Here is an 11548-nt window from a genome sequence, read left to right on the forward strand (position 1 = left end):
AAATAAACAAAAATGAAAAGAGCTCACTGCTTTCCGCCAGCGTCGCAAATTCAAAATTGAAAAAGGTGGGAAATCACAAATCACTTTCCCAATCCGAACGGCAACCAGAAGCTCCCATTCTTCTCACCGCTCTCTAACCGGAAACTTCCACCGGCGCACGCACCACTTCTCAGGTTCACTTCTCGTAACGTGTAAGTCTACTAGATCTATAAATTGACGACTGCAATGGCGGAAATCATAAGCCCTAATCCCAAACTGAAAGGTCCAGGTCCATTTTCTCCGACAAAATTCGTCTTGGGCTCCAATGACGACAAGCTCGAACGCGCTCAAGCACGCGCCGCCCGTGCTGCGGTCATCCGTCGTAAGCCCATCCCTGTTGCGCCTCCTCCATCTGAAGATCCTTGTCTTGACAAGGAGCAGATTCTCGAACTCTTCCAGAATTGCATCAAACTCGCCAGTGAAAATGTATCACTTCTGCTGTTTTTCACTTGTTTTTTAGTTTCTCATGTGTGATTTGATTTTAGAGTGCTGTTGGTGAGATTTTGATTTACTTTGGAACTACTATTGGATACAGAAAATTAATCAGAAGAATACTTGGGAGCTAGGTCTAATTGATCATCTATGCGAGATAGTTAAAGTTGAACAAGAGAATGATTCCGAGACCAACTTCCAGAAGGTAATTTCTTGTAAAATTTTTAGTTTCTGGTTACAGATATTCATCAGCTGTTTAACTGCCTTAGAAATTTATTGAAGCATGTCTATGATGCATTTTCTCTAATTAAGCATAGTCTCTTAATGTTATCATTGGAAACTCATGAGGTTGGGTTTTATCCTTCAAACTTATGTATGAAAGTTGGCTTAAACATGTTTCTATGTTGCTCCCTTGAGTCTCCTACATGAAGAGTAGAAGGCCAATTGATGTGATGTCATCCCATTACATGTGTAACCTAGAAACTGCAAACCGTGCTAACCTTAAGATCATAGCTCATTCTGATGTTGCAGTCACAAACATCCTATTCTTACATATTTGTTGCTACTTGTAATTTCATGATTTAGGCAAGTTGTACTCTTGAGGCTGGAGTTAAGATTTATTCAATGAGGGTGGACTCAGTACATTCAGAGGCTTATAAAGTTCTTGGAGGAATCAATCGTGTTGGTAATGCAAATGAACAAGGTAGGTTTTAGTTTGTGTAAACAATGAACTCTTATTTGATTTCTGGCAAGGTAATGCCTTGTCAAAACAATTGCACGTCATTGCCAGCTTTCCTTCAATTTAATTGCTGGGATGTTATGTTTGTTCTCTTTATTTAAATTCATTTAGACACTTGATCCATTAATTACGTCTCTTTCTAGTTTGAATAATCCCTGAAGAATACTTGGTCTCTATCAGAATTTATTTCCTCTTTTATTTTTTATTTTGAAGTTCTGTGCTTTGTCAAGCCAAGACATTCAAGATATTGGAATGACTCTTTAGCTTTTTCTTTTTTTTGAATATAATTAGTTTATGATTCCAAATATTTCTCAACCTTATTTGCTTTCGTCACTTCCTATTTGCCTTCTTCTTGGGTGTGTGCTGACTGTTTCCTGAGCCACACACAGACTTGATGTTTTAATACTTATTGCCTCTTTAATATTTTACTTGTATGCTAGATCCTGCTGCAGAGGGTGCTAATGCTGAAAATGAGCAGCAGGAAGGCCATATAAGAAAAGAGCAAGATAGAAAGGTTTACGCTCTTCCTCTATTTAAGTGATAACAAATGCAGAATAATTTTATGTTCCTATACTAATTTGCGTTGGCAATTGCAGTTATCACCTTTATCAACACTGGAGTCATCATTTGACTCTCTCAACGTGAAGAAATTTGATGGTATACACACTTCCTATCTTTGATACTTGCCTCTTGTCTAAGTTTATCCTTTAGTGGTTTTGTAAACGGTTAAACTGTCTATTTTGCAGCTGCTTTTGCTGTAGATCCTCTTTATCATCAGACATCAGCTCAGTTTGATGAAGGTGGTGCAAAGGGTCTTTTACTGAATAATTTAGGAATCTATGGTAATTGCCGTGTCTTTTTTGATTCGTTTGAGATACCTGGGAAGTCAGTACCAGAAGCAGTTCTGCATGATAGAACAGACTCCATTGATGTATCTTTTGCTAAAGGTTTGTGGCTTGGAATATTATGTGGTTTTGGGTTCTTATTCCTTTTAGATGCTGGAAGCTTTTGGATGTGAGCAACTATCAATTGATTGTATAACCTTTTCTGTAAGTATAGATTGTGTTGAAGAAATGGTGTTGAATATGCTGAAGAAGGACGAGATATCACCCAGTCTGAGGCATATAATTTGTCAATTTAGTGGAGAGATGCCGGTGCCAGCTGAAACAGATTTTTCTGACCAGATTTCACCAGAACAAAATTCTGAACCGTTTGGCCCAGATGTGGATGATGATGCATTTGACAATTGTGGAGCGTGGCCGATGGATCATGATGATGGAATAAGTTTGTCGGAACAAGGCTCTCACGATGTTGATCAAATTTCATCAAACCAACAGGAGGTGGCAAACACACTTTATTATTGTTGCCTTCAACTCTTATTTGTAATACCCTTCAAAAGAGAACATTAAAACTTGGTATTTCTTTGTGCTTTGTCTTGCAGGACAGTCAGCCATTTACTTTTCCTGATGCTGAGGATGATGACAGATCTGAGAGAGTTGATGATTACTTGTTTTTAAGTTTAGGATTTTCTTCAAAGCACAATTCCTGGGCTGGTCCTGATCATTGGAAGTACCGGAAGGTGAAAGGTAAGCTTCCATAGGACTTCTGGGAGGAACTTTAACTTTTCCAATCGTCTTCTGTCTCCAGTCATGGAAGAAATCTGTAGAGGTTTGATGTTTCTTTGGTGTCTGATATGTCATCAACATTGACAGTCTCAGAGGAGCCTTCCAATGAAGATGGATCACCAGTTAAGACTAAGAAAATGAAGAGCAGAAAAGCAGAACCTGAAATTGATTTTACAAAAGTACTGGACACTGATCTATTGCATGTCTTTGCTCCTCCAAAGAATCCCAAGTTACTACTCCTTCCAGCAAATAGAACACCGTGTAACAGATTACTTCCAGAAGATTGTCATTATCAACCTGAGAATCTTGTGAAGCTGTTTCTCCGACCCAATGTCACGGTAAGTCTCGTCACTTTGATGAGTTTGTTATTTGCTGACTACCTTAAAAATACATTCTGATTGCTTGTATTCTCTTGCCTTAGTGCCTTGGAAGGAGAGGAAAGCAAATCCCAGGTGAGATAATTTTTATGGCCATCAACTGTTAAAACTTTGTACATGGACATAATTATGGATATGTATAACATTAATGAGTGATAGATTCTGTTTTTGCAGTTGATTTTTAACTGCAAATGTTGAATTTGAATTCAAATGCATTTTTGCTAGGTCATCTTACCTACTAGAGCAGTGACACTACTGTGGCTTTTGACAATTAAGTGCTTTAAATGATTTCATCTGCTTTTGAGTTGAATTTAGAAGAGTTCTTGCGATGTCTTTTGTAAATCCTACTTTCCTAGATATGAATGCTCTCTATTGGCTTCTTGACTATTTCATAGGTTGTGTCTTCTACTGCCTATAGAATTAACGTACTCCTGTTGCTGTATATTTACCAGTTTTCATAAAAAATCGGAATGTCACGTATTGTGGCAGATGAAAAAATTGTTACTATGTGACTTGAGTTGCATGGTTCTTTGTGTAGATGAAGCTGGTCAACAAAGTGAAGATTTTGGAGCCATGCCATCTTGGGATGATGATGGTGGATTTCCTGAGGCTTTTGATGATGGCAACACATTTAGTGATGTGGAGGAATCAAGTACACTTGTCTCTCAACCCCGCCAGGTTTGTTCCTGTTTGCAAATCTTGACTATATATGTTTGTGGTTCTGCAATCTCGATTCCTCCTAGTGTAACTTTCGACGCTTAGGCCAACAATTGATCAAGTATGATATATACAATTGAGTGAGATCTCCTGCAAAACTATGACTTAAACATTTATCAACTTGTACTTAACCAGTTACTACCAAATATCATGTTATGAGTACCAGGCACTTCAAACCCTGTCACTGATTTTTGCTTTTAAGAAATTTGCACCTTAGCTGTTCTATTAAGGTTTTGCTGTACCTGTTTCTTTCTTTCTTTTTTCTTGTGGCTCTTTGGTACTATCGTTAATAAGTCATTGTTTATGTTGAAAAGAAAATATACTTCATCAAGGACATTTGCAGCATTAATAAGCATTAGTTCCTTTATTCTTTAGGCAAACGTAAGAGAAGAAACGTCAAATTGTGTTATCTGTCACTTAATATGTGGGAGGAAAAATGTCAAAATGTTCATGTTGCTTGCTAAATGGAAACTTATTCCGACAGAAATCTTTCGTTGCACAGTTACTAGGGGATGTTGTTCCTCTGTAGAATTTGCTAGATGGAGGGCTTCTTTTGAAGCAAACTGAAACATCTAGTGACCTTGTCTGAATTAACAGGTAAACAAGATTGAAGTTCAGTATGATAAAACATCCAAACAAGTAGATGTTCAAGCACTTAAGGAAACACTTTGGGACCAATTGAATCAAACATCAGTTGAGGTGAGTTCAAACTTCTTACTTCACTGGTAGTGTGTTCTACTTCTTGCTAGTGAATTTATGCATTTTTCCCATGTAGAATATCCTCTTATATACAACAAATTTAGTATTCGTTCTCATCACCATGCCGAGTGATAGTGCCACATCAACTGATAAGGAGAGTATTATTATTATTTTGCCATAGATTTTGGTTCGGAAATTTGAAATGGTATTTGTAGATTATTTCAAGCAACTGTTTGTTTATCAAATTGACCGGCTATTTAACTTCAAATTTGAAGTTTGAGTTTTTCATGTTTTCATTCAACTTGTACATATGAAACTTAAACTTGTTTTCATGTCCAATCACAATTTCTAACTTCCAAATACCCCTTCTTCAACTTCAAATACAACTTTTCTTATATCTCAATCAGATCATGTCCAAACACCTACTTAGTGTTTACCAGGGATTGTTAAGGTCAAACGTTTGATATTGGCTCTTCTTAAATAGTAGCAAGTGAAAATAGTTCTAAGGAGATGAGCAAGTGATCCATTTTTTTTCTCCATTCTGTAGTATAATATAGTTGACAAGTGGATATTCATTTATCTTAGTTGGATATGCAGTTTTGAACTAATTGATTACATCTAATATGGAAGCAATCAATTGGAAGCTAAACATCCGATATTAGTTAGACTTGTTTATCATTTAAACAATAAAAGGGTGTGCCAGAGCAATTGTACGATAGTCTGTTAAGGTCTGAATTTGATTGATGAAATATCTAGAAAATTTACATACTTGATTTACTCCAGTATTCAACTTAAATCCCTCAAAAGGGTGGGAAGCTGTAAAGCAAATGAATATAACTGCATAGTCATTAATGAGATTATAAATGAACTACTAAATTGGCTGACTTTATGACAATTTCTTTAGCCAATTTTATTTAATTAATGCGGTTCAAGACTCCCTTTGTTAAGCAGTTCCTCCAGGGTTGTTCTCTTATCATTGATCAGCATAACATTCTAATTGACGGGGCTTTATCCATTTACCTTTTAGCATGTTTGTCAGACATCTATATCCTGAATGATTCACATGGTAATGTGCAGGAAGAAGGTGTATCTTTCAAGCACATCTTGGCTGCTTTTCCAAACGAATGCAAAGCATCAACATCCGTCGATGCAATATCTCCTCATTTATGCTTCATTTGCTTACTGCATCTTGCTAATGAACATGGATTACGGATACAAGGTTGTCACGGCTTGGATGATCTCAGTATACAACTTGAAACTCACGAACGGTCTTCCTAATGCTGTGGCCTAAGTCATTTATTCTTTCAGCTTTTGGATTTCTTACTGTAATGTATATCACTTGTAGATTGGCCATTCAAGCATATGCTGCTTGTGGTGGATCCTTTCTTCTGTAGTGCTTTATAGGTTAGTTAATTCGTGTAAATTATCAGATATTGTCAACAGTTGGCTTTTGAATTGTTGTCAATTTTCAGGCTTTTGCTGATATTGTACTTACTACATTTATTTTGCTAATTAGATTGACGCAGCCATGTATTTGTGCTTATGCCTTTCTGTACGCTAAATAAAATAACTGAATCTTTTCAATGTGGATATAGCAAAATTTAGTTGAACTTCTGTTGAGCTTTTGATATGATTTTTTATAGGCCCAAATAGAGCAAGTATTACAAAGCGGTTGATGAAGCCATTGACACTTAAATTATGGGTTTTTTTGAACTGAACAGTTGAACATATTTTTGTTAGACGTTTTCTGTATATATTATCACATTTGAACTGACACCGACATTCCTTAATTCTTATCCTTAGAAACCTACTTGGACTATCTATCTTAGATAGAGAACTATGGGACGTATTGCAACCTGCCTTATAAAAAGGTTTTGCAAGAGATTACTTACCATGACTTAGATCTATCCGGTCTTTGAAGGAATGTTTATTACATAAGTAAATTACTTAAAATTGAGACTGATGTGTATAAATAGAGGGAAACACATATTTTGTATGACTAATTTAACAACTATAGAAGTTTGAGAACACATAGAAAAAGTTTTTTTTATTATAAAAAAATTAGATTAAAAGTGTATCATATCAATATTTTATCATGTGCTCAATTGAAGTAAATATAATTCAAATATCTAAATGAAAGTTCTCAACGAATTTAAGAAATTGTCTATGTATTAAACCAAACTTGTATTAGGTTCATCAGTCATTTATGCATGATGCCTATGAAAACAAACGCATCTAAAGGAAAAAATGTGAGTCCAACTCTTCAATCGAAATAAAAGACTGTCGTGTACGTATCGATTTGGAAACACAAGCCTAACACGTCTTAACACGTTTTTTTTAATCTATAATATATAAATATTATTTTTAATTTAATCTCAATTGAAATTTATATTTTTCAACATAGACACTTAAATTTGTATAAAATTAAATTAGTAAACACATATCGTGCATAACAATATGTACGAAACACCATTTAGGACGCGAAATTGCCATATACAACACATGTAAGACACATGTGTCTACACATACAATTCTATACAAGTTTAGTATCTTATTATATATCGTCAAAATTGAAAGAAAGAAATATCTAGCGATCTAACTTTAAAATGTATTTATGTATTAAGCCAAAAATTTATTGAATTGATATAATTCAAGAAAAGGTCGTTGTAGATTCCAATGAAATCTTCCACGTTTCTTTATTAACTAATGAATCTAAAACTTACTTCCCCTGTCCCTATTTAGTTGTCCATTTTAAAAATGATACGCACATTAAGATAGCAATAATTAATATAGTAAAGTTACAATTTCACCTCTATTAATTATGATTTCGAAAAGGATGAATTAAAATTTGAAAATTTTCAAAAAATTTAAATGAGAATATAAATTTTTTTGTTCTTTCATAATATATCAAAATAAACAAATAAATAGAGACATAGAAGTAAATAGAAACGGAGGCACTAGTATATTCAATAAATTCTTAACCACATGCATATGCTTGTGATCTGTGCAATAATTAAGTGCAAGAGATACACCGCAATAATTGAATTGAACAAATTTACTGATCTGAAAGTGCAAAGTGTGATTTTACGTAAAGAGTCAACACATACACAAAACTATAATATATCCAACAACAATTAATTAATCAATTCGATATGATCCAAATTAATTCATCCTAATGCCCGGTTTGAACGTGATGATTTGAAATCGAATTGATTTAAAATTAAAATGTTAGTTAAATATGTAATTTTGAATATGTCATTTTTTTTCAATTTATGTAAGCTATTATAATTTTCAGTCTTATATAATCTCACCAAATACAATACACAAAGCACTAAATTATCGGCGTTCCATTAACAAATTTTATATTATAAATTTTCAAATGCATATAATTTTACAAATATTCACTTATCCAAAAAGTCAACAGTAGAAGTAATTATTATATTTTAATATAATTTTTTACATGTTTCAACAATTTAATCATGTGAGCCATTTTTTTGTTATAGAGTGGTTAAAATAATAGATAGTTTTTTTTGTAAATTATAAACTTATGAGCCAAGTTTTATATATATATAAAAACAAAAATCACAATTTGGAATTTATAATAATACTTTTAGGAGAATTTTAAATTTTAAATGTGATCTGAATCTTTTTAAAATTATTTATTTTGAATTTTATTTTTAATTTCCTCACTAGGACTCTAACCTTTTTGCTGGTTGAAAGTGAGGAACCTTTACCATCTGTGTAATTCTCTCTTGTCATGCGATTTGAAATTAAAGTTAAAATTATATTAACATTTTACGAATATGAGGAGCGCTAACCACCAAACAACTCTCTCTTATTGTGCTATTTAAAATTAAAACTGAAATTATGTTCACGTTGAAACACAACTATTTTAGGAATATATATGCATTGTTTTGATCATCAAACCATAAGAAAATTACATTAAATTAGTCATTACTATTATTGCTTCTTTCTATTCTCCTTTCTTTTTTTCCTCCAATACCCTTAACTTGTGAGCCATAAAAAAACAAACACAGTGATCTTTATGATAAAGTGTATTAAAATTTTAATCAAATATACTGAACCTCAATGCACATTATTCTGAAGTTTGAACCCAAAATAATTTTTTGCACATTGTACCATGAAGTTTGAACACAAAAGAAGCTGGTCTCCCTGCCACCTTTTAATTTTGTTATTATATTTTACTACATTAAAATTGCTAACTATGATTTAAACAATCTCAAAGGTACCCAAATATGACTCATCGTATTTTATATTATTTTTTATAATTTTCAAAATTTTTGATATTTTTGCATATCCTACCAACACTATTTTCTAAGTAGCATTAATTCTTGTTGCATGTGCAAATAAGTAACGAAACCCTTTTTCCATTTCCTACCATCTATTCTCCCATGAACATTAATTGTTGTTACTTTTTATATATTTTAGTTTTACTTTGTTGGCTTTAGTTATTATCCAATCTTTAGTTATTTTTTCATAGGCTAAAGTTATATGCGGCACCTTAAAATTGTCTATATAGTTCATTTAGATATTTTAATTAAAACTAATATCTATTAAATACTTTTATTGTTCAGAATAAGTACCTATTTGACACTTTTCGCTGACATGACAAGGAAATTGTAATACACATCCATTCAGCGCGTCAGAACGTATTTTTTTTTAAATCTCTTTCTTCTTCCTTCTTCCTTAGCCATTTCTTCTAAAACCAATACCATCTCCGCCGATGATGTTGCCACCAACACCTTCCACCCTTTTCTTTTCTCCTGCCTCCTCTTCCTCCCTCCCCATCACCTCTATCATATTCAACTATCGAAATACCATTATAATTTTTTTCTCCATTTTCTTTAAATTTGTTTGATATTGTGATCTTATTTGCAGGAAAAAAATATAGACTCATACAATGACTATTCTATTTCTTCTTCCATTTTTTTCTTATAGAAAATATATCTAACAAATTAGATTTAAAATTAAAAAACGAATCTACTTAGATGATTATGTAGTCAATGATTTTATTGATATCTCAAATTATAAATGGTTCATATTTTGTAGGTTCATGTATTGACTAATTTTTATGTAGATGCAATTTGCTATTTTCAACTTTTTTTTTTTAAAAAAAAAACAGATCTGAAAACAGAATAGTAGGTTAAGCGGATTTCAAGGTGATGACAACTATGGTGGAGGAGGGGGATATGGTGAAGAATAGGATTTCAAAGTGATGACAACACTTCAATTTTTTCTTTTTTCTTTTTTTTCTTCCATCAAAATGCCACATGTATGTAATTGATTTGTCAATTTTTCACATCATCGCGAGTGTATTACACACATTTCATAGTTTTAGCTGATTGTCACAAAAATATTCAAAAAGTTCAAATCCGAATTAGTAAAGGTGTCCAATAGATACAAGTTCTAGTTGAAGTGTCTAAGTGAATTTTACGGACAATTTTAAGAAATCGTCTTTTCTCAATTTCATATCATGTTGCGGATAGGTGATTATTTTAATTCCTTCATTTTCTTCAATAAAATTATCCAAAATTAGATCTATAACCCATTAAACATAGTGTATTGAATTTGGTAATTTCTTGTCGTGTCGTAAGGACATCAAAAAATATAAACTTATGAGTTAATTTATAAACTACAATTCACACAAACATAAAATTGAAGTTCTATTAAAATGTATCAATAATACTAATAATTTCATGTCAAACTTAAAATTTAAGGTCCAAAATTATATAGCCAAATGCCTACTAAGTAATGTAATCCGCCATCAAACGCCTTGGATGAATTGGGAAAGACCAAAGGATAGTAGAAAAACAACACATGATAAATAAGTCTTAATTAAGAGTGTGTTGATGTGGTGAAAAGTATTTTCTCAAAATAAATATCGTACTAATAAGAAAAATATCTCTCCTAACGATAGTAATGAATATATTTTTTAATAAGGAAAAATGGCATGATATATCCATTAACTTTGATATTAGCTCTCGCTATGAAAGTGACTAAAATATATCCTTACTATTACACAAATAGCTTATATGTACTTTTTTTCTCTAATGGAGGTGAAAAAAGTTAATCTTAATATTTTTTTAGAAAAAAAGATATAATGCATATGGGCTATATTTGATTCTCTTCACACACGTATCTTTGTTTTGACTTTTTTGTTTTAATTATCAATTTAAATTTATTATTTTGATGATCAAATTTGTTTGTGTTTCACTAATATTATTGTGAAATTTATTTTAAATGCCCCAATTGTATTTTAAATATACAAAAAAATAGTCTTAAATTTAATATAGCCACAAAAAATATAATTTTAATTTTTTTCCTTTACATTAAATAATGAAAAAAAAACCAATAAGAAACTCAAAAATATGATAATCAAAGAAATCAAAAATATATGAAAAATATTAAAATATACATTGAACTTTGCTAGAAGAATCACATATACCCCTATTTAAAAAAATTAAAAGTAAAAAATTATAAATCTAGAACTAATTTTTTACTTTTATTAGATGAATAGTATATGCGAATTCTTTTTATAATGATAGATGTATATGTGATTCATTTTTTATAACGGTAAGAGTCTATATGAATCACTTTTATAATTAAGGGAATGTTTTAGGCCATTCTCCCTTTTAGTAATGATTTGAAATAAAAAATTCACATCATATCTGAAAGAGTTTACATTAGAGTTTTGAGTAAATCGAGATCATGCATCCTAGAGGTCATCCAGAATGAGAATGACGTAGATATAATTGTTTTTATATTCAGTGCTCAAACTAAAATTCAAATTAATCATAAAATAGTTTATCATTGTACCACAACTGATATTGATAATGATATTCAGCTTACCACCCAACGCCCTCAACCTTGACTAGCCCTCCCTCAAACTCTCCTTTTTC

General features: G+C 32.0%; 1 protein-coding gene across 1 annotated transcript; it reads left to right on the top strand.

Annotated features, from left to right (window-relative positions):
- The first annotated feature begins 19 nt into the window (after positions 1 to 19).
- Positions 20 to 6171, top strand: LOC101261635 (condensin complex subunit 2). The gene is made up of 13 exons (XM_004243446.4): positions 20 to 465; positions 575 to 676; positions 1057 to 1174; positions 1651 to 1724; positions 1807 to 1867; positions 1957 to 2157; positions 2270 to 2550; positions 2652 to 2796; positions 2923 to 3173; positions 3257 to 3287; positions 3751 to 3890; positions 4527 to 4628; positions 5706 to 6171. Exons 1-13 carry the CDS (start codon positions 226 to 228, stop codon positions 5904 to 5906), a joined length of 1947 nt encoding a protein of 648 aa, XP_004243494.2. The 5' UTR covers positions 20 to 225; the 3' UTR covers positions 5907 to 6171.
- The last annotated feature ends 5377 nt before the right edge of the window (positions 6172 to 11548 follow it).

The sequence above is a fragment of the Solanum lycopersicum genome, chromosome 7, assembly GCF_036512215.1.
Source record: "Solanum lycopersicum chromosome 7, SLM_r2.1".
Lineage (NCBI taxonomy): Eukaryota > Viridiplantae > Streptophyta > Magnoliopsida > Solanales > Solanaceae > Solanum > Solanum lycopersicum.